At 38.0% G+C, this 20,756-nt stretch overlaps 1 protein-coding gene across 1 annotated transcript in view; it reads left to right on the forward strand.

Annotated features, from left to right (window-relative positions):
* The window catches only part of MEGF9 (multiple EGF like domains 9), an 83,554-nt gene extending 63,942 nt beyond the window's left edge, over window positions 1–19,612 (forward strand). The window contains exons 3-6 of the mRNA XM_045791073.2: window positions 3,665–3,804; window positions 12,113–12,256; window positions 12,815–13,084; window positions 14,865–19,612. Coding sequence (XP_045647029.2) covers window positions 3,665–3,804; window positions 12,113–12,256; window positions 12,815–13,084; window positions 14,865–15,316 — 1,006 coding nt within the window. The 3' untranslated portion in view covers window positions 15,317–19,612. The remainder of the gene's footprint in view (window positions 1–3,664; window positions 3,805–12,112; window positions 12,257–12,814; window positions 13,085–14,864) is intronic.
* The last annotated feature ends 1,144 nt before the right edge of the window (window positions 19,613–20,756 follow it).

The following is a 20,756-nucleotide window of genomic DNA, read 5'->3' on the forward strand; positions in this document are numbered from 1 at the left end:
GAGTTCATTTTTAAAGATTCAAGCCTTGTAATAGTGGTTCACACTTATGAGTGTGGTAATTCTATAACTAAGCACCTGACACCGTAGAAAATCTGAGAATCCTATTTGGGATAATTTAAGAAATGTATAGTATATACTTATTTATACTTAGTATGGCTTAGTTGCACAATGCTTGTGCTTCCTTTGTAAATAACTCTATATTCTTCTTTCTGGTGTAATTCTCCATACTATCTTAGTACTTTACTAGTAATTAACTCATGTCTATAAAAAGTGACACCGGATGAGCAAGTTCTATCTTAGTTTATCTTAACTGATCTCAATAGTATAGATTTCTGACTTCTGTTCAAAATCTAGTTTTGTGCCCTTATTTTCCAGATATGAAGCTATGAGTCTTCGGTTCTTTCATTTCAAATCTATGGATAAGCATAAGTGGTCTGTTAACAGGACTTTTTTTTCTGTCTTTGATTTCATTGCATTTATATCATTGACCTTTGCTTCAAAAAGCATTCAACAGTCTTCAACAGAGGGAGACCATGAAAGGGGGTGTTGTAAAGGCTTTATTCTGTAAAAGAAGTCACACAGGGAGAGCTTTATATTTGCCGAGTGATTTAATTCTTATACATGCAGAAATTGGCCCTGGGCCATGAGTAACATGGAGAGTACTGCTAGTGCCGTCTCACAGCAAACTTTCCCACTCTCTGCTATATTAAAAAAAAGAGAGAGAGAGAAAGCACCTCCTTTCCTGTTGTTTTAAAATCTACCCAGGAAAAATGAAGCATGGTATCTAGACTAGTCAATCACTTTATCGGGATTCATAAAGCAAGCCCCTTGTGGGGTTTTTATTTTTACATCAGCAACTAAGGAACACATTCTCCAGGGAGAAAGATGCCTGCATCAGTCTTTTGAGTATGCAGAGCAGAATTATGAAGGGAAAGTCCACTTACAGGAATAGCAACTACTTTGAGAACATGGACTATATTATGATTATGAGATATTATGAAGTGATTAGGCATTCCAAGATAATATCATTTTCTTGTAGGCTGGTGAGTTCGGCAAACACTGTCATTAAAAGTAACTTTATTCTTCTGTTTACCAAATAATCTGTAGAGAAATGAGGAGCAAGCATATTTTGATTAACATTTTAAAAGACTTAGAAATTGGCTAATAAAATGTTAGCATTTCTTTGTAAGGCAATTATATCCTTTATAATTTTCTGACAGTTCAGTGAGACTGAAGTTGACTAGTTCCTTCTTGTTCAGTAATAACATATTCCTGAACTTCATATTTGATGAATACAGATTTACTTTGCTAGATCTTTAAGTACCTTGAGATTTTCTTGTGTAAGACTGTGTAAGCATATGTGTGTTGGGTTTTTTCCTTTTGTTTTATTTTTTTGTGAAGTTACTTAAGAGACATGGTTGGTAATGTACATTTCTGTTGCATGTTTAAAACCAAGTCTCACTTCTTTACTATGATCAGTACAAATTTTAACTAAGCTTTAAGCATCAAAATATTTGGGCTTGCATCTCTGGGAACCTCGGACTTTGCTGGGCTGCAGTTTCTCTTCAAGCAGTAAGAACTCTTAGCTTTTGTTAAGGAAGACCTAAAATTTACTGGCAGTAAGAAAAGAGACCACTTTTCTTAGGCGGAGTATGGGCAAGGCAGAAACAGCTCACTGAGGTGAGAACCTAAATAAATGGTGAATTGTGGTGCTTGGAATCTACCGAATGAAGCTTAATACCCAAGTAGGTATCAAGTTATTTGGCATGCAAATTTCTTGTGCAAATTTAGATTCAGACTTAGGGAGTGGTAAGTGCCATGGTATAGTAGGAAAAGTCTGGCTTTGTAAAAATCAGCCTGACTTACTAGGTGCGGACAACAACTTTATCCTCTCTGATTTTCTTCAATAGTAAAATGAGGATTAGGACTTTACCTAGTAGGGTTATTTTGAAGATTAGAGAGCATATCTATACTTATTGACATAGGCGCTCAATAAATGATGGCTCATCGTTTTTATCATTGTCTTCAGCAGCAGCAACAGCAGCACTCCTGCTGTCAGATGCCTCTGTTTTACATTTTCTGTAAAACTACTTGTTAGTCAAGCAATTACGTAACCTGATATACTAGACAGCTTTAAGATAGGAATACAGAGGCCTATGGGTGGCTTCTCAGGATACAAGACTTTGAAATATGTAAAGTATATATTATTTACATAAGCCTGGCTTCCTTTCCCTTCTTGGACTGGTTTTGTTTGAGTAAAGCCCTAAAAATATTCCATGTCAAACTGTTTTTCTACTTTTCTACTCCTTTTTGGCATAGCCTGGGATAGTGCAGAGAACCGTAAGAGGGAGAGAGAAGTAAACTTTTACTCTAGCGGCTCAATATAGTTTTTAGGGATGGAGGATGTAAGCCTCATTATTTAGCCCAGGGGATGCTGATGAAAAAGAGAGGCATATGTCAAAAAAAAAAAAAAAAGTCCTTAGGTTTGTACACTGCAAGTAGAATACACATGGTTGAAAGTTGCTTTACTTCCGTTCTGCAGAGTGCAACTGAAAATTCCAGTAACTCTCAAACTTGGAACTTCTGTTTTTATTATAGAAATAGGAATATGGGAATTAGAAGGAGATTACTTTAACTGATATATGTAAGAGCTGTTTAAGTATTAATAATTTGAGCTTGGGTTCTTGAACTAAAATTATCAGTCCCACGGGGGCTCATTATTAGGAGCTGACTCTCTAAAAAATGTTACATTGAAAAGCAGTTTTACCTTAAATTGTCTCCCATCTAATATGACTGGTGCCAAGATATGCTCAGGTGAAGTCTAAAAATTTCAGGTTCAGAATAAGCATATAAAGAAGAGTCACATTGTTAAATAAAGTATTTTTCTTCCTTTCTTTCTTTTTAAAGATTTTATTTTTAGGTAATCTCTATATCCAACATGGGCTCAAACCTACAAGCCCAAGATCAAGAGTCACATGCTCTACCGACTGAACCAGCCAGGCATCCCTATTTTTCTTACTTTAGACTTTAGACTTCTTTTTGGGTTGACAATCTAGAATTTTATATGGATTTAATGCAGAAAACAATAGAGGTCCCCCTTATATTTACTTAATTGTGAATTCCAGTTTAATTACCAGAAATATGATTTTAATATATCCTGGATCTAAAGTAGAAAATTGTATCATTTTCAGCGTCTAAATGGATATAGATCTTGGTGTTCATATTCTTCAGCCAGAAGCTAGGTTGGGTGAAGACTAGGTGGAGTTTCTTCTCTTCTCCATATTGGGCAGGGTGGATGCTGATGGAACTGTGGAATGATCCAGGAGTGAGAGGTAGCGGTGGTACCAGTTCTATGCCCCACTGCTTAGTAAACAAAGATTTCTAAGCACTGGGGACTTATGTTCTCCATGGCTCCTTTATCAGTTATTTTAAACTACCTAAGTGCAGAGGATTAATTTGTCACAAATGATTAGTGTTAGTATGTCAGTTGAATGTATATAGTCATGAAGTTGTTTAACTTCCAATTTAAAAAAATCACAATAATTCTAGTAATTAGAATCTAGTTGAAAGTATTTCTACATTAAGATCATCTATGATGGGATGTTAGGCAACAAAACTTTCAAACTCATTTACTTTTGTTCATTGTCTTTGCTTTTATTTGCAGTTCTGGGAAATGCCAATGCAAAGTGGGTGTCACCGGCTCTACATGTGATCGATGCCAAGATGGATATTATGACTTTAGTAAGAGTGGCTGCTTGCCCTGCCGATGTAATAATCGGTCTGCCAGTTGTGATGCCCTCACAGGTACACACTTTCCTTAACTTTGTTATGTGATTAGTCTTTTGTTCTTTTCATAAATTTCAAAAATCATATTGGTTGGAGAACTATGGAAGCAGAGAAGACTATATGAACTAAAATTCCAGAAAGGGTAGAACTCTAATTAAGTAAGTGGATGACCATCAGCCATTTTATTTCCAGGGGACATTTGCTGATTCTGGTCATAGGCTAAGATGCAGATTTAACCCAAGCAAAGGAATTCTTCTTGAGGAAAGAGATACAAGAAGAGGTTTTGGCAGTTGTCTGGGACTTGTATGATGGATTGGAATCTAGAGGAGCCCTCAACACAAGGCCAGTTTTCTCACAGGACATTAGCTGATTGTGCAAGAGATGAGAGGCTGGCCCAAAAGGGATAAAGAAGTCTCTCAGTCTTATGGTGCTTAGGAGACAAAATCCCTTTAGAAAGAGAGGCCCTGCTACCATATACGACCATCTCTCTCTCAAGACCTTGCCAGGTTCTGAAGTGTGTGGAGTGGGACCTGGGCTGAAACCACCAAAGGGCAGTACTCAGTCTGTTGCAGTCTCTCAGGGCTGTGGAGACTCAGGGATGCTAGGCTTTCAGTCAAAAGCATTAGAGGGCCATGACCAAGAAAGAGTGATGAGCCATAGGTGAACTGACTCATACTGAAATTACAGTCCTTCTTCAACCCATCTCAATTTCGAATTGGATTGAGGCAATTCTCTCATTGTATCTGGTTAACAGGGAAAAGAGTTATCTGTGGTTCTTTTATACACTGTATCTGGCATGCAATCAAAAATACTAGACAATGCTGAGGGAAAATGTGACCAATAATAAAGAGAAAAAAGAAACAATGGAAGCAGACCCACAGATGATCCAGATGTTAGAGTTAGCAAACGATGCCTTTAAAATAACTAAAATTAATGCTTTAAGAAAATAGAGGAAAACCCAGAAAATAGAGGAAAACTCAGAAAATAGGAAAAAGAGGAAAATTTCAAGAGAACTGGAATCTATAAAAAAAATTGAAAGGTCAGCCTAGGACTGAAAAATACAACATCTGAAATGAATAACACATTGCATGTGTTTAACAAAAGATTATTCACAGTGAAGACAAGATAAGTAGACTTGAATACAGCTCAGTTAAAAATATTCAGCTGAAGCACAAAGTAAAAAATGCAATGGAAAGAACAGAGCAGGAAAGACATGTGGGACACAGCCAAAAAGACTAACATAAATGTAATTGGAGACTCAGAAAGAAAGGAGAGAGAGATTGGGGCAGAAGCAAAATTTGTAGAGATCATGGCCGAGATTTTTCCAAACTGGTGAAAGCCATCAGCCCACTGATTCTGAAAGCTCAGCAAACCCCAGGCAGTATAAAACAAAGAAAACCATACTGAGGCAAACTATTAAAAGCTAAAGACAATGAACTCTTCCAATGGTCAGTTTTCCTAAACGTAAGGATTAGAAATCCTTCCTTGGAAATCTTTTTCCCTCAACAGAAAAATCAGGACAAACTAGTCTGACAAGTACAAGTGTTTTTATGATAGCAGGGTAGCAGAGTACTTGAAATTGAAAGTACCCTGGAAAGTATTTGAAATTCTTTGTTTTATTCCTCTAGTCCATGGTGAAAAAAATTGATTCAGGAGAAATCGTGTTATTTTTTTTCTGTTATGCGATCTGGTCCCTGGCTACTCACTGGTTCTCTCTTGAGCTATTCTTTTTCTCTACTGTCTGTGATCCAGTCATACTGGCTTCTATCCCTAAAACAAGCCGTGTTCCCTTGTCCTAAGATTTACATACATGATCTTTCCTCTGCCTAGAACGGTCTTCCTAATATACCTCTATGCCACCGCTAGCCCCTTTGCCTTATTAAATCATTATTTTTCCTTCAGGCCTTCAGTTAAAGCTTACTCATTGGAAAGCAGTTCCTGATACTCCAGGCTGAATGACAGTCCCCAATTATACACTGTCATACGCACTTGTATTTTTTGTCACGGGACCTTATGTTTATAATTCTGTATTTATTTGTGATTGTGAGTCATGTGTAGCCTACTCACTACGTCGTAAGTTCTATGAAGGTAGGGGCAATATCAGTTTGTTCATCATTGTGCACAATCTCTAGCCTGGACCCTGGCACGCAGTCAGTACTCACTAAATGTTTGTTCGGTAAATGAAAAATACACAGAGGAAAGATAAATTTCAATCCTGGTTAAGGACAGGAACGCTTCATCCTACTGAGTTGATTTAAATTTCTCCCCAGGTCTTGTATAGTAAGAAAGCGGTCTACACTGCTGCCTCTCACTGCTAGTTTTGCTTGCAGCAATGAGGTAGCTATCTTCAATGTCAAGTAAATCCCAACCTGTCCTTGCTCGAGATAATTTAAGGCAAAAGAGATCTTTGCCATGGTTATGATTTCTAAAAGCAGTTAGTAATAAGAAAAATAAATGGTTTCTCTGTTTGGAAATATAATAAAAGAGGACTTCAACACGAAGACATGCAAGTACTTAATTTAAACCTGCAGGCTTAATATATAATCAGCCTTTCCTTTTGTCTCAAAGATTTTTTTCAACAGCGCTGTGATACGGCTGCCCTCTGGTGGCCACTTACTATGTTTTCCCAGTCCTTAACGTTTCCCCCTTTCTAGTCTTTTTCTAGACCTTGTGTTTTAGATGAAGAAGGTTTTAAAGTAAATTTTTTGTGATAAAATATATTGGGGAAAAACATTTTGGAGAACATTTTCACAATGTGTATTGGAGTCTTCAGAATACCTCCTTGATCCAGTAATTCTGTTTCCAGAAATCTATTCTGAGGAAATAATTCTAAATTCATAAAAAGCTTTGCGTTCAAAGAAGCTTACTAAAGTGGTAGTGGTAATTCTAAAAAATTAGACAAACCTATTTCTATCAACAGAGAATGAAGCCAGTTATGTTACTTAGGCGGTACATGGTTAAAAGCACGGCAAGTGCAATCTTGACTTGACTTTGGCCGAATTACGTAGCCTGTTTCTTCGTCTAGAAATGCAGATAATGACAGTAACTGTCTAATGGGTTGTTGTGATGATTCAGTGCAATATATTTATAAAACCTTTAATACAGTGCCTGGCTCATTATGAGTAATCAATAAACGGCAACTATTAAGTAGTCATTAAAATTTTTTAAGATTGGTATATATAACAACATGAGAGTAAAAAAAGCAGGGCGTGAAAGGACATGGCCATATATTTAGACTATTTGAAAAGCAAAACTTAAACTTCTATACATAAGGAAAGTTTTCAAGGAAAAGTATTCAAAATCTTAATGACAGATTTCTGATGGTGATTTTTTTTCTTCTATTCTCCTGTATTTTCTAGATTTTCTTTATTGAGTATATATTTACTTTAAAATGGAAGTAGGAGACTAATATTTTTTCAAACTAGAACTTTATGTTCACATGGTGCACTTCTTTTTCCTTTAAGAATATTTATTTATTTTTGCTCCTCTTGGGGCGCCTGGGTGGCTCAGTTGGTTAAGCATCCCACTCTTGGTTTCGGCTCAGTTTATGATCTTAGGATCCTGGGCTCAAGCCCTGTGTCATTCTCCACGCTCAGTAGGGAATCTGCTTGAGGATTCTTTCCCTGCCCCTTTGCGCCTCCCCCTACTGTGTGTGTGCTCTCTCTCTCTCTTTCTCTCTAAAATAAATAAATCTTACATGTTTGTCTTCTCCATTTTTACTGTCCCCTAAGTGATCTCATTCAGTCCCTTGGATTTAATTTAAAATGCCATCTATGTCTGTGCTGACTACCAGATTTACATTTCTCCCTTGATCTTCACACTCAAAGATCCAATAGTGCATTGGACATCTTCGTCTGAATGCCTCAACTGGCATCAAAACCCAAGACATCCAAAACAATTCTTTATTTTACCCTGTAAGCCAAGCCTGCCTTACTCCTAGTGTTCTTCATTTTGGTGACTGACACCATTCAGCCTAAGAGTCATATCTGGTTCCTTTCTTTTTCTCACTGCAAATAGCCAATCCATCAGCAAGTTCTATCAGCCCAGCATTCAAAATACACCACGAATCTGACCACTGTTTATGACCTTTGTTACTGTCATCCTTGTCCAAGCCCCTGTCATCTCTCTGAACTACTGTGGCACTCTCTGATCTCATCCTACCTCTCTGCCTCCTCTCTTGTCCTCTCACCCCAGAGCCCCACCGCACCACAGTCCAGTCTCCACAGAACAACCAGAGTGATCTTTTTAAAATGTAAAACCACATCATGTCATTCATGCTTAAACCCTTGGATGGCTTCCCATCCGTCTTGGAATAAAATTCAGACTTCTTTCTATAGCCTGCATGACTCTACATTTTGTGGCCCCTGCCTTTCTCTCTGACCTTATCCTCTGTTACTCTCCCTTGTTCACGGAGGTTTGGCTTTCTTTCTTTTTGACAGGTTCAAGTTTGCCTTCTGCTCTATAGGGGGAGAATCAGGCGTTTCTTCCCACAAAAAAGCACATTGCTGTATTTCTGACAGGTTTATATATAAACTATGGGATGGCAAAATAAATAGGGACAAGGCTTTTTACAGGTGGCGATTTATGTTTCCAAAGCGTTGTCATTGAATTTGGTTGGAAAGGAGCCCCACATTCTTTTCTTTGACTGGTTGCTTTCTTGGTTACCCTACCACACTGGTTTGCTGCCTAGCCAGTGAGCTTGATGAGATCAGCTTCAGGAAACAGTCACTCCTTTTTTTTTTTTTCTTCTTCTTCTTCTTTTTTTCATTTGGTAATCCGCTCCTTTGGCCATCTTTCAGCAAAGAGAATGTGAATTTTAAGGCGATATTGCTGTATTTTGGGAGGTTCCAGGCAGAGTATAATAAAGTTAAACTTCAGCTAATGTTTACATATCCTTTATCATAAAAGAGAGACCCTCAACTTTTAGATTTTAATGGGAACTTAGATTTCATCTAGTGTGGCTTTCTTAATTTATAGATGAGGAAATTGAAACATAAAGAGAAAACATTTGTCTTATGGAATAGTTTTTCACCACTTGAAATATTCATGTTACATTAAATCATTAGCCCAAGAATCATCCCACTTTACAGATTAGAAAAGTGAGAGTCAGAGAAGCTATTTCCCAAAGGTCCCATCACTGGTAAGAGGTTCCTCTGGGAGTGGGACTCAGATCTGACATTAAACACTATACCAGTTTTCTTATGCTCTCTTGCCTCCCCAAGAGGAGCTATGAGCTGTTAGAAAGGTAAAGCCACACCACCAGTTCCTACTGGATGTGGACTTGAAAGGTTATGATCTTCATTGTTATTCTAAAAACATTTCCTCCAAGTTTCTCATGAAATGTTTTAAACTTGCTTGAGTTCTTAAAATATTTTATAATACGCATGTGATAGAGTTTATAATGTATTAGCTTTGTAATCAGGAAAAAAATCAAGACAATATAAAAAAAGGATACATGCATACCAGAGACACGTGAAAATGAAAGGGGAGAAATCAAAAGAGCTGTTGCCCTCACAGCTACTGATAGCACTTGGCTGTATTTATGTCTGTCTGTCTGTAATTCATTAATTTTCTTTCTCAGTGGCTGTGTTCCAGGTGCGTGCTATTTTTGAAGCAGTGTAGAGTAATGAGTCTTATTATTAGACTTGTTTTCATCTTTCCTTTTGAGACAACATATTTACCATATATCGTTATTTTTTTCTCATTGACTTTTCTTTGTAGGATACAGCATAAAATGAATGGAAATAAATTCTTCTGGAAAAAATGTTTAATTGTTATACATTTTATAATTTCTTAAAAGAATGTATATTCTAATATAAACGGTTTAAGAGAATGGAATGATATTGTGATAAGCACCAAGGCTTGAGGTCTTATCTAAAATAGTAAAAAGCCCCCCCAAAATAAGCATGTAAGTCCAATAGCATAGTAGAAGCAAACTATTAACAGTATATATATTTACCATTTTTAAATAAGAAGAGCAATATGACCTGTTCTTGCTACATTAGTCACATGCAAGTGGCATGTTATTGGAACACATCTTTCCCCAAACATCCATATTCTGTTACAGGACTATTAACATTTTTGAGGTATTTTGAAAGTTTAGGACTTTATCAGAACTTGTTTTCTTAAAAATTATTTTCATCGCGCATTTTTAAAAGGGGCCAGCAGGTGTCCAGATTTTACACATAATGCAGGTTTTGATTTTTCCAAACTGCAGAACACTTTAACATTTAAGATTATCTTATTTTTGGGGGTGCCTGGGTGGCTCAGTCGGTTAAGTGTCCAACTCTTGATTTTGGCTCAGGTCATGATCTGAAGGTTGTGAGATGGAGCCCTGCGTTGGCCTCCTCGCTCGGCATGGAACCTGCTCAAGTTTCTCTCTCTCCCTCCCCCTCCCCCTCCCTCTCTAAACAAACAACAAACAAAAGATTATCTTATTTGCAGAACCAAAATCCGCAGTTTGCTGTTTCTTAGTATGTATTTTTCAGCTATTTTTATTGTCACAAAGATACATAGCTAAAGAGGGATCAGGATATAAGAAGATCTGGAAAGAAATCAGTACCTAATGTGTTTATCACTGTATGAGGATATACTAGTATTTTGTTATGTATGTGAAAAGTATCATTAACACTAACAGGCCTTAAAATGTTATATGATTGGGGTGCCTGGGTGGCTCAGGAGAGCATGCGACTCTCGATCTTGGGGTCATGAGTTCAAGCCCCATGTTGGGTGTAGAGATTACTTAGAAATAATATCTTAAAAACAATTATATGATTGAAAGAGACATTTGCATGGGAATTTGATTTAGTTCAAAGTTCAGTGTTCAGGTAATAAACTTTTAAACCTGTCTTTCCCCGTCAGTTCATGAAGTTTGGGGAAATTCTGTTGTAATGACTTAAGAATTGAGATGTGCCATGTGTGTTAATAACATTGTCATTTGGTTTTTCAAATTTTGCCCCAGTTGTCAGACCATTTTATTTCACAGCCTCAGTCTCTCTGCCCTTTTTCATAAATATTTCACTCATAAGGAAAAGAAATCAAATACAACTGTTTATGAATAGTTTTAGCATTGAATGGTATTTAGCTTACCAGGTAAAATTTTATCGTCTTCTTAGGTTTCTATGTCACATTTTCTCACTTATTCCTGTAATAGCAGTTGGAAGAGTCCCTGTGCGTCTCTGTGGCCCCGTAAAAAAGGGATGTTAATTACACTGTGCTTTTTCATTTTTTGTTTTCAGACACGATGCTGCTTCAGTGCCTGTATAATATCTTTACTAATAGGGTACCATGAGAGTATTACTACAAAACACATCGCTTTGCTCTCCTCCTTCCTTTTCATTTTCTCTACTAATTTTTTTAAAGTTTTTATTTATTTATTTATTTATTTTTAGTAATCTCTCATTGTGGGGCTCAAACTCACAACCCCAAGATCAAGAGTCACACGTTCTACTGACTGAGCCAGTCAGGCGCTCCTATTAATTAATTGTTTTTACTTTGATCTTGAATTTTTTAATATAAAAATGTATGGAGAATAATATGCATAGTCATGTACCTACACCTAGAATTAATAAATATTAACATTTTGGTATTTTGCCCAATATTTATATGTATTATATATAGTTATATATTTGAAATAGGAAATTTCAAATACAGTTGGAGTCCTCTTTTTCCCCGTGTCTCATTTTTCTCCTTCCCTCACAAAGATGAGCAGAGCATGAGATTTGCCTATGCCCCCTCAGTCCACGTTTAATTTTTACCACATATCATATGTATGTATCCTTTTGCTTAGTGTATTCTGTATCCATTTGCTTAGTATTGTTTAGTATGTTTTTTTAAAATTTTACAAGATAAGTAAGTACTGTCCTCTGTTTTGTATCATTCCGCGGTTTGCTTTTTTTCAACCAACATTTTTCAAGATTTATGCATGTTCACACATATAGGTCTAGTTCACTTACTTAACTATAGTATCCCAACTATGAAAATAGTATATAATTTATTCTTTTTTACGTAGGTCTTTAGATTGTTTTTATTTTTAATTTGAAAATAGTTGGCCTGCTTTCTGTATGCAGTCAACCGTCAACCCGGGCTTCCTCTACTCATGTACCCAGCCTTTCCCTAGAGTTTACAATCTAGAAGGGGACACAGACCCCACAGATGCGGCCAATGTAGAAATAAGATGGGATAGAAACTGAACTCTATCGAATTCCTGTCACATCACTTCTTCTGGTGAACGCATAAGGTCTTTTGGTTGCGGGTATGATTTATTTAAAGTTATTGTGCTTTCAGAGTAAGTCTTTAACTTCTTAAAATAATTTGCTTCTTTTAGGTGCTTGTTTAAACTGCCAGGAAAATAGCAAAGGGGATCACTGTGAAGAATGCAAAGAAGGATTTTATCAGAGTCCTGGTGCCACGAAAGAATGTCTTCGCTGCCCTTGTTCAGCAGTGACATCGACAGGCAGCTGTGTCATAAGTAAGGCCTTCTTCTGCTTCTTCATTTTGAGAGGAAAGACCAGGCAATCCGTTATCAATTGATATCAAGTGTGTTGATAAATGAAGTTCTTGGCGAAAAGGAGTGAGAGGAGGGTGAGAGTAGGCGAAGAGGAGTTATAAAAACAGCAAAGGTTTTTCTTTCTAGGGATTTGCAACCAAATCCAAGTACATATATGAAATGAGACTTGAGGGAGAGATGAGGAAGTTTTTGTTAAAATCATGTTTATTCCACCTGTCATGACTAAAGAAGCAATAAAAACAGTTATGAGTGCCTCGTCATTACAATTATTCATATTCCTTATGTAAGCATATTTCTTTTGTTCTCTACCTGCAGAGATTCTCTGGAGGGCCCCATCATTTTTACAATAAACTGGACAATTAAGAATTAAGAAATAAGGTATAGATCATTAGTCTCTTTAAGTCTGAGAGGAGATAGTAGGGAGGGTTTAAAAACCAGTTTGAGGACCACGAGTTGTTTTGCATTTTTGCTTGTAACTTGAGGCTGCACTGAATTTCTTTGGTGTTCTCTCACTTTTAGAATTGGGTGAATCGGAACCTAGCTGTGTCCAGTGTAAAGAGGGTTACACGGGCAAGAACTGCAACACCTGTGAAAACGGCTATTACAACTCTGACAGCATCTGCACCAAGTGCCAATGTCACAGCCACGTGGACTCAACCACAACTCCAAAGATCTGCAAGCCCGAGAGTGGTGAATGCATCCACTGCCTCCATAACACCACCGGGTTTTGGTGTGAGAACTGCCTAGAAGGCTATGTCCGAGACCTCGAGGGAAATTGCACCAAGAAAGGTAACGCTTCATGTAAGGTGGTACATTTACTATCTAAGTCTAGCAGTGACGAGTGCAGGACAGCTACCTTTAGCTTTATAAAACCTTCCAATCCCACCGGAGGAGTTTTCTGGAAATAGATTTTGATAGATATTTGCCTAAAGGGATCTCCTTCTATTCCTGCTGCTCTCCTGCTGCTCCAAAGTCAACTCCAGAAATCTGAGGCCCACAACAAAGTCATTGCAGGGTTCTCACATTTTCTTTTCATCTATTTTCATTTTTATGTTAATAATTTAAAAGTCCTATCATTTCTTTTATCCTTTGCTTCCTATATTCTCATCACTTCCAGTGACCATCAAAGGTCTTTGCAAGTAGGGACCTGTAATCCAGTTAGACGTTCCAGCTGAGAAACAAGAGTCCACCGTAGCCTCTGTCCTAACTTTGGGCCAGCGTCTTCCCATGTGCGATGGAGAAAAGAGTAATAATATTCCTTCTGACTTTTGAAAGAAAAAGTTACTCATATGGTGAAATGTTTCTTGCAGGAAAGGTCAGTAGAGGTTTAGATAAAAATTAATGATTAGAAATTCAGGATGAGCTAGGGATAGTCAGGCTTTATTGGGTCACAGAGTGATTAGACCACGCTCTTTTAGAAACCACTCCTTGATATTCTGACAGATGCTGAATACTGGGCTGATGGTCTGTGGCAGGTGTCGTCCCTCTGCCATTTTCTTGATATCCTTATTCCGTTGTGATCAAGGCTAAAAGATGGAGACTGAACCCTTTCACTAGCCTGGAGATCCTGTCACGCAGTTCCCTTTCCCATTTAGAGACATACTTTGTCCATACGTAGCTGACAGAACCATGATGATTTTTCTTATTAGTTACTAGGTAATGTAAAACTTGCCTCTTCTGGGGATAGAATAATGTGTCTGACTATGGCGACAAATTATAATGACAACAGCAGCCATTTTATCAAGTGCCTACCATGGGCCAAGCCCTGTGAACATTACATGCGGGAACGCTCCATAGCGCCCTCTCTCGCCTAACCCTCCCCAGGAACTCCGCAAAGTAGGTGCTATCACTCCCATTTTACAGATGAGAAGCCTCAGTGTTAACAAGATTCACTTGCTTGTCTACAGCCACACAGTTCTACCTGGTTCCAAAGCCTTCGGTATTTCTACTGAGCTGTGCTGCATTAGCGCTTTAATTATGACATCGTCTACGATCTACACAAAGGAAGAATCACTACACACATGATTAAAGGAAGGCTGTGTTTTCCCTTGGCTGACATCAATTTGGACCTTTAAGTTGTGTTTTTCAGAAGTAACTAGAAATACTATTTTCCTTATTCTGTTTTGCCACCTTTGAAGAGAATTTCACCCTTATGAAATGCCATCAGACACATTGAACTTATTTTAGCTCAAATGATTGTTTTTTTATCCCTATCACTTTTAACCAAGTGATTCAGGATTCAGTAGTGACATATTTACTGCCTTTGCAGGAATCTGTATGACTCTATCCCAGAGTCAAGAAGGATGGGAAACTGCAACATTAAAATTTTCCCAAAGATTTTAATATTGTACATTTTGGAGAACAGGCATGGATGTAACAATCTAGCTTTCTAGACCTTGATTCTTTCCACTATATTTCTTTAAAAATTATTTTTAACTTGCATTACCTTAAAGCAGAATATCATCTCAGCATCCCACATCAACTTCCACTCCCATGTGTATTTCTTTTATTGATTCTTAAAACTGGATAATTTTGTCTTTTACATTTCATTCTCTGTTTTTATTTTCAGAAGTTATTGTTCCAACACCTGAAGGTTCTACCATTTTGGTTTCCAATGCCTCTTTGACCACATCAGTGCCCACCCCTGTTATAAATAGTACATTTACCCCCACAACCCTGCAGACTATCTTCTCAGTAAGCTCTGCTGAAAACAGCACATCAGCTTTAGCTGACGTTTCATGGACCCAGTTTAACATCATCATTTTGACAGTCATCATCATTGTGGTGGTGCTACTGATGGGATTTGTGGGGGCTGTCTATATGTACCGGGAGTACCAAAACCGGAAACTCAATGCCCCCTTTTGGACCATCGAGCTGAAAGAAGACAATATCAGTTTCAGCAGCTACCATGACAGCATTCCCAATGCAGATGTGTCAGGACTTTTGGAAGATGATGGTAATGAAGTGGCTCCCAACGGGCAGCTGACCCTGACGACACCCATACATAACTACAAAGCCTAAGGAGCTAGAACCATTGTCTGGACTATTAGACCACAGTGCTCACTAAGACCCCATCAGCTCCTGGGCCAGATGAGGCCTGGGCAGATTTGCTGAGAAAGCAAAAGCATAGAGTGCATCTGAAATTTTCAGGTACAAATTTGTAATGCACTTAGCCCATTACTTTTAGTTTCTCCCCATGAAGATCTGAAGCAGTTGCTGTCAATAAGGACTTGTAGTAAAGTATATTTTTGTACCAAACTACATGGGAGTATAGAAAGGCTGAACCCTACAGTGCAGCCCACATCTACTTTGACCTCGGAATAGACTTCTGGGGAAGTGTTCACCAAACCAGCAGAAACAGGATGGAAGTGGAGGGGGAAGGACTGCCGGAAGACTTCATCTCCATTCCTGAGACACCTTTTTTAAAAGGAAAGTCAGGGATGATATTCCTTTTACTGTGCTAAAAGACACCACTGAAGAAAGCTTAAGGTCTGGGCTATATCACAATAAACAATCTCAACTGTTTCTAAAATAGGGGCAGAAAAATCTCAAGAAGATCTTTAGAAAGGCTTGATTTTTCCTTCCCAAATTCTTGCTCAATGATAGGATCAAAGCACAGGATAAGCTTTTAATGGTAGAAAGAGGAAGGCAACATCCGGGAGCAGGAAGTTGATGGTCCTCCTTAGGGTGTCAGTGTAAATGGTAAATTGTCTAAAAATAAGGACTCTTCCTTCCTCTAGAGAAATAAGGTGTATATAGTTAATGTAGCATATCTGGTCAACATTGTATTTGTATCTATTTGTAAAAAAAAATCATGTCATATTTTATCATCTAGAATTTATTTGTACAGCAGTTAACGGTGTTGTAAAAAGAAAATACGGGGATTGGTTAAAATAGCGTAACATAGATGGCAATATTGCTAGAGCTGGGACTCTGGTGACCATCAGTCATTTTTAGTCCCTCTTTGGACACTGTTGAAATTTATAAGAGGTTGAATGTTTCTAACCTTTCTTTCCCATTCTGAGTCTCAAAGTAGAGTTATATGTTCTTTGACTTACTATAGATTCAAGCAATAGATTTTTAAGTCATTGATTGTTAAGCTGGGACAGAGGCTGTGCTCTCCAAAGTACTCCCCTGATTAGACATTAGCCAGTCTACATATTTTCCATAGATTAATGTAGAACATATCCTCATGAAAAAAAAGTCTCAAAATGTAAAAGATAGTCTTCCAAAGGAATTAGAAATATTTTAGTTCCAAAAGAAAAGCCATCGTACCGCTTGGGATCCCCAGTCTCCATACCTGTCAAATATTTATATTCTTCCTCCACCCCCTCAAAAAAAAATACCTTCTACATTTGAACATAGCTTATCACCCATATGCCACAAGGTGTGTACCATCTTCCTGCAGAGCTTCTTGTCGGGTTAGAGGGTAGCTCTGGAGGTGGGTGGGTACAGTTAGTCCTTGATTTTATACACAGTTTTTCCCTAGAGGCCACCTACTGTTGCTCTCATCTGTTATGATATTGACAGATTGTGGGTTAAGCAAGCCAGGAAAAGCAGCCAGAAATCAAATATAGATATTTACTAGGAGGAGTGGCAAACTGTCAAGTGGTTAGGAAAAAAAAAACAAAGATTTATTAGATCAGACCTAGGAAATCCACGTTAACAACCTTGCCTAACTTCCCCCAAGAAAAATATGTAATTTGGTCATCCCTCTGTAGGAGACCCATAAGTTTTCTCAGGTTTTAGAGATGATGTTCTGGAGGATGGACAGACAGATAATCTACTTCTGGTAACCTGAGGTGTTCTGAATATTTGGCCGTTGCTCACGAGAATATAGGTTATGTGACATTACATTATATTAAAATCAGTGAATATTGCTATAGCCCTTTGCAGTTCACAAAACACCTTTCTATATATATATATGTCCTCTGTTCCTTATCATAGCCCCCTGAGGAAGTAATTATTGTCCCCATTTTATAGATGAGGTTAAATGTCTTGTTCGAGACTATACGATACGTCATTATTAGGCTTGGGATCAGGCCTCCTAACTAAAGCACATATTCTCTCCACTGTATGCCAGTGCAGAAACCGCCTAGCCCCAGACAAGGAGGACTGGGGGAAGAGTCCTGTCTGTGACTGTTTCTAACTTCTGTAAGTGCAAGGTACAGTCCAGGGGCATATAGCTATGAAGGATTTCATGGAAAGGACACAGGAGGATTACTATCTGAAGCTAGTATTGGTGATAAGAAAAAAAAACTACCATTTTGTGCTTCATTAAAGTGAACGAATCTTCCCCAAGCAGGGAGGGAAAATCTGCTTTCCCAGCAGCTGCCCCCATGCACGTACAGACTGTGCACTGCACAATTGCAAGGACATGTGCAGACTGACACACCCGCCTCCCTCCCAGATTGCCACCGTCTCGACGTGAGGGATTGAGGGCGATGAGGAAGAACCATTTGTTAAGTAGAAGTTAAATCAATAGAGAAAGCAGGAATGTTTGTCGGAGTCTAAGAGCCAAAGCCAAACAGTCCAGATTCCGGCCATATAGAGATTTCTTGAAACAGACCTTAAGAGATACTGCAAACATTGAATTACAAGGAACACTAACCTCTAAATACTTATTAACATCTCCTAGGTCATGTTCTTAATTCTTCCCAGTGGAAAAAAAAATTAAGGTCTTAAAATTTGTTTTAAAAAATATTCTTTAGTGTCCCCTGCTTTTTGCTGGGGGAAATCATTTTGCTCTAGAATTAAAATCAATCATGAAGTGATCTACCAGCAAAATTAAACTAGGAAACTAGTAGGGAATATGCATTACACAATATTCATTCCTCTGAAGGCAAGATCCCCATGAACTATGGTGTTCAGCACCGGGATCCCGTCAGTCTTTTAGAAAGATAATATCGGAAGAATTTTAAATAAGGATTAGAAATGTGTTTATTTTCAAATAAGGCTAGTGTGAATCTTATTGATAAATGACAGATACTACTATTAACTAATGATTGTATCTTCATTCATTCATTTTCGTAAGCCCTGATGCATTTCTGACAGATGCCCTAGGTAGTGCTATTAACTATGTCTGTCTTCCCTTATTTTCCCCTCCTTCCCTGCACTGTCAAGCTTCCAGACATCTTTCTGCAGGTATAGAGAAAAATGGTAATAAAAACTAAAGCTCACTTATACTAGGGTCCTATGGATTGATGTGTTACTACTCTTAGGGGTACCTGCATTTTAAGAGAGAACAGAGCAGATGTGGGATGCGAGGAGAGAGATCTGGGGAGAGAGGATTTGTATAAGTGTCAGATTATATGGCTACTCTCTAGCCCTAACGTCCCCCAGAAAATTGGTCATTAAAGCAGTACTCACTGCCCCATTCATTCATTTTGGTCGGCGAGTACCTTCCGGACGTTTAGCCCTTCTCGTGCTGTTTTGGAGGCAGAGAGCTAAAGCAATAGTATGTCTTCCCAAGAGCCTCAGTTGGGACGGGGCTGTTAGATCATTCACCTTGGTCCTCTATTTTTTGTAGGACACACGGTGAACATAACAGCACTTGTAATGAACATTCCCTGGTTCTTATACTTTGAGGTTTGTGGGTAGGAGTTGAATCTATGCATCTCAAGGAAAGCTCTCCGACAAAAAGTTCAGAGAAGTAAAAAGCGACCCAGTGTAACCTGTTAGAGCAAGAAGAGCATTTCTGGCCTCACCCACAGAAAACTTTTGGTCCATTATGATCTTCGTGGACAGTATGGGGTTTGGGAACTAACAGGAGTTTGGTGTGTGCAGGGGAGTGACGGAAGGTTAGCGGCAATTTTCCTCTTTAACCCTGAGCCAGTGACTATGACGAGGGAAAAAACAGGAAGAACACACGGGTTCATCCGAAGACGTCAAACAACGTCAAATGGACTGAAGGTTATGGATCGTTAAAATGGCAGTGGCTGAATGATGCTTTTTCAAAGGCATTTGGGAGCCTCTCTTACTTGTTACTTCTGCGTATACAATGACTGCAGCGGGGGCGACAACGCGAGCCACGTTAGCCCAGAGCCGAAGGATCCGCAGCTGAGTTCTCACGCTAGGCACAAGCGCTCTGTCATGCATTACACGTCAGCCCGAGCGATTAGGGAATGTTTCTGAAACATTAAACTCGTCTGTATGTCACTAAAATTCTAACACAAATTTTAAAAACATGTCTCCTACATACGCTGTACTAGGCTTCATGATACATTTCTAAATTTGTGTATGATTTGAATATATGAAAAGAATTTATACAAGAGTGTTATTTAAAATTATTAAAAAAATAAATGTATATAATTTGTACCTATTGTAGATTCGTCGTTTTACTTTTTTTAAGTGGTCAGAGTTGTTGGAAGTCTTTTAATATATGTCGCAGGGCATTTATTTTCAAACCCGTTCAGGAAAATCTTTGAACCCTTCATTTATTGACCATGTTTTTTGTTTTAACTCCCTTTTAAAAATGTTTTTCCACTTAGGGAAAAAAATGCCATAAGATTCCCCCTCTTAGAACAAAACACAACACCCTGGCGGGGTGGGGGGGAGGAAGCATATGTTAACATATATCCTTGTTTGTGCTTTTGCCTGTCCCCTATGAGATTCATTGGGATTTCCATAAAAATTTTAAAGAAAAAACGTGTTCCTTTTGAATTTTTCATACGTATAAAAATTTTTCTTTCTTCAGTATAAATCTGAAGGGAACCATGTTCTATGTGTTTATTAGACAACCTGCAACAAGAGTACATCTTTTTATTTTTTGAGGTACCCTTGAAGATCCTGTATTTTGACAAAGCTCAGTGGTGTTTAATGGGATGCCATCTAAAGATCCAAGGAGTACTTTGAAAAAGAGAAAAAGTAAGTCAGGCGTTCCTTTGTGCTGAGAGCTTTATAAACTTCAGTTGGTTTATTCAGCTTCAGCTGGTTGATATTTAAACTTCAAAACCCCGTTTCTCCTTTCTTTTCTAGTCACACAAGAAAACAAGTCGTATTACTCTATAATCGCACCTTATATTTTTATGTATGTGGTTCTATACGCGTAAGTGTATAATGTATATGATTTGGGTGTTACTTTAAGGAAACGAGTAAGCAGGGCTGAAACCTAACTAAACAAATTAAAATTTCAAAGGAAGGGAAATGTATGTACAATCCCAGCACACCAAGAGGAAATATTGCCAGAAATATTACTTTTATAGTATTGTATTCGAACTTTGGATGAAAGTCCACCAAAGACATCAAAGATGTCTAGATGTCTAGATTATCAAAACTGGGTATATTCCTTTTCCAGAGGAGTAGAAGATATGTATGTTTTACAAAAATTTCACATCTTCCATTATAATGAAACCAGTGCTTCAAAGTAACAATTATGTTTAGTTACATTTAAAAAGTTAGGCTAAATTCAAAACAACGAAATGATTTTCGTGACATGATAGCATTAGAAGTGTTAACTGAC

The sequence above is a fragment of the Ursus americanus genome, chromosome 18, assembly GCF_024610735.1.
Source record: "Ursus americanus isolate L20-20 chromosome 18, mUrsAme1.1.p, whole genome shotgun sequence".
Classification (NCBI taxonomy): domain Eukaryota; kingdom Metazoa; phylum Chordata; class Mammalia; order Carnivora; family Ursidae; genus Ursus; species Ursus americanus.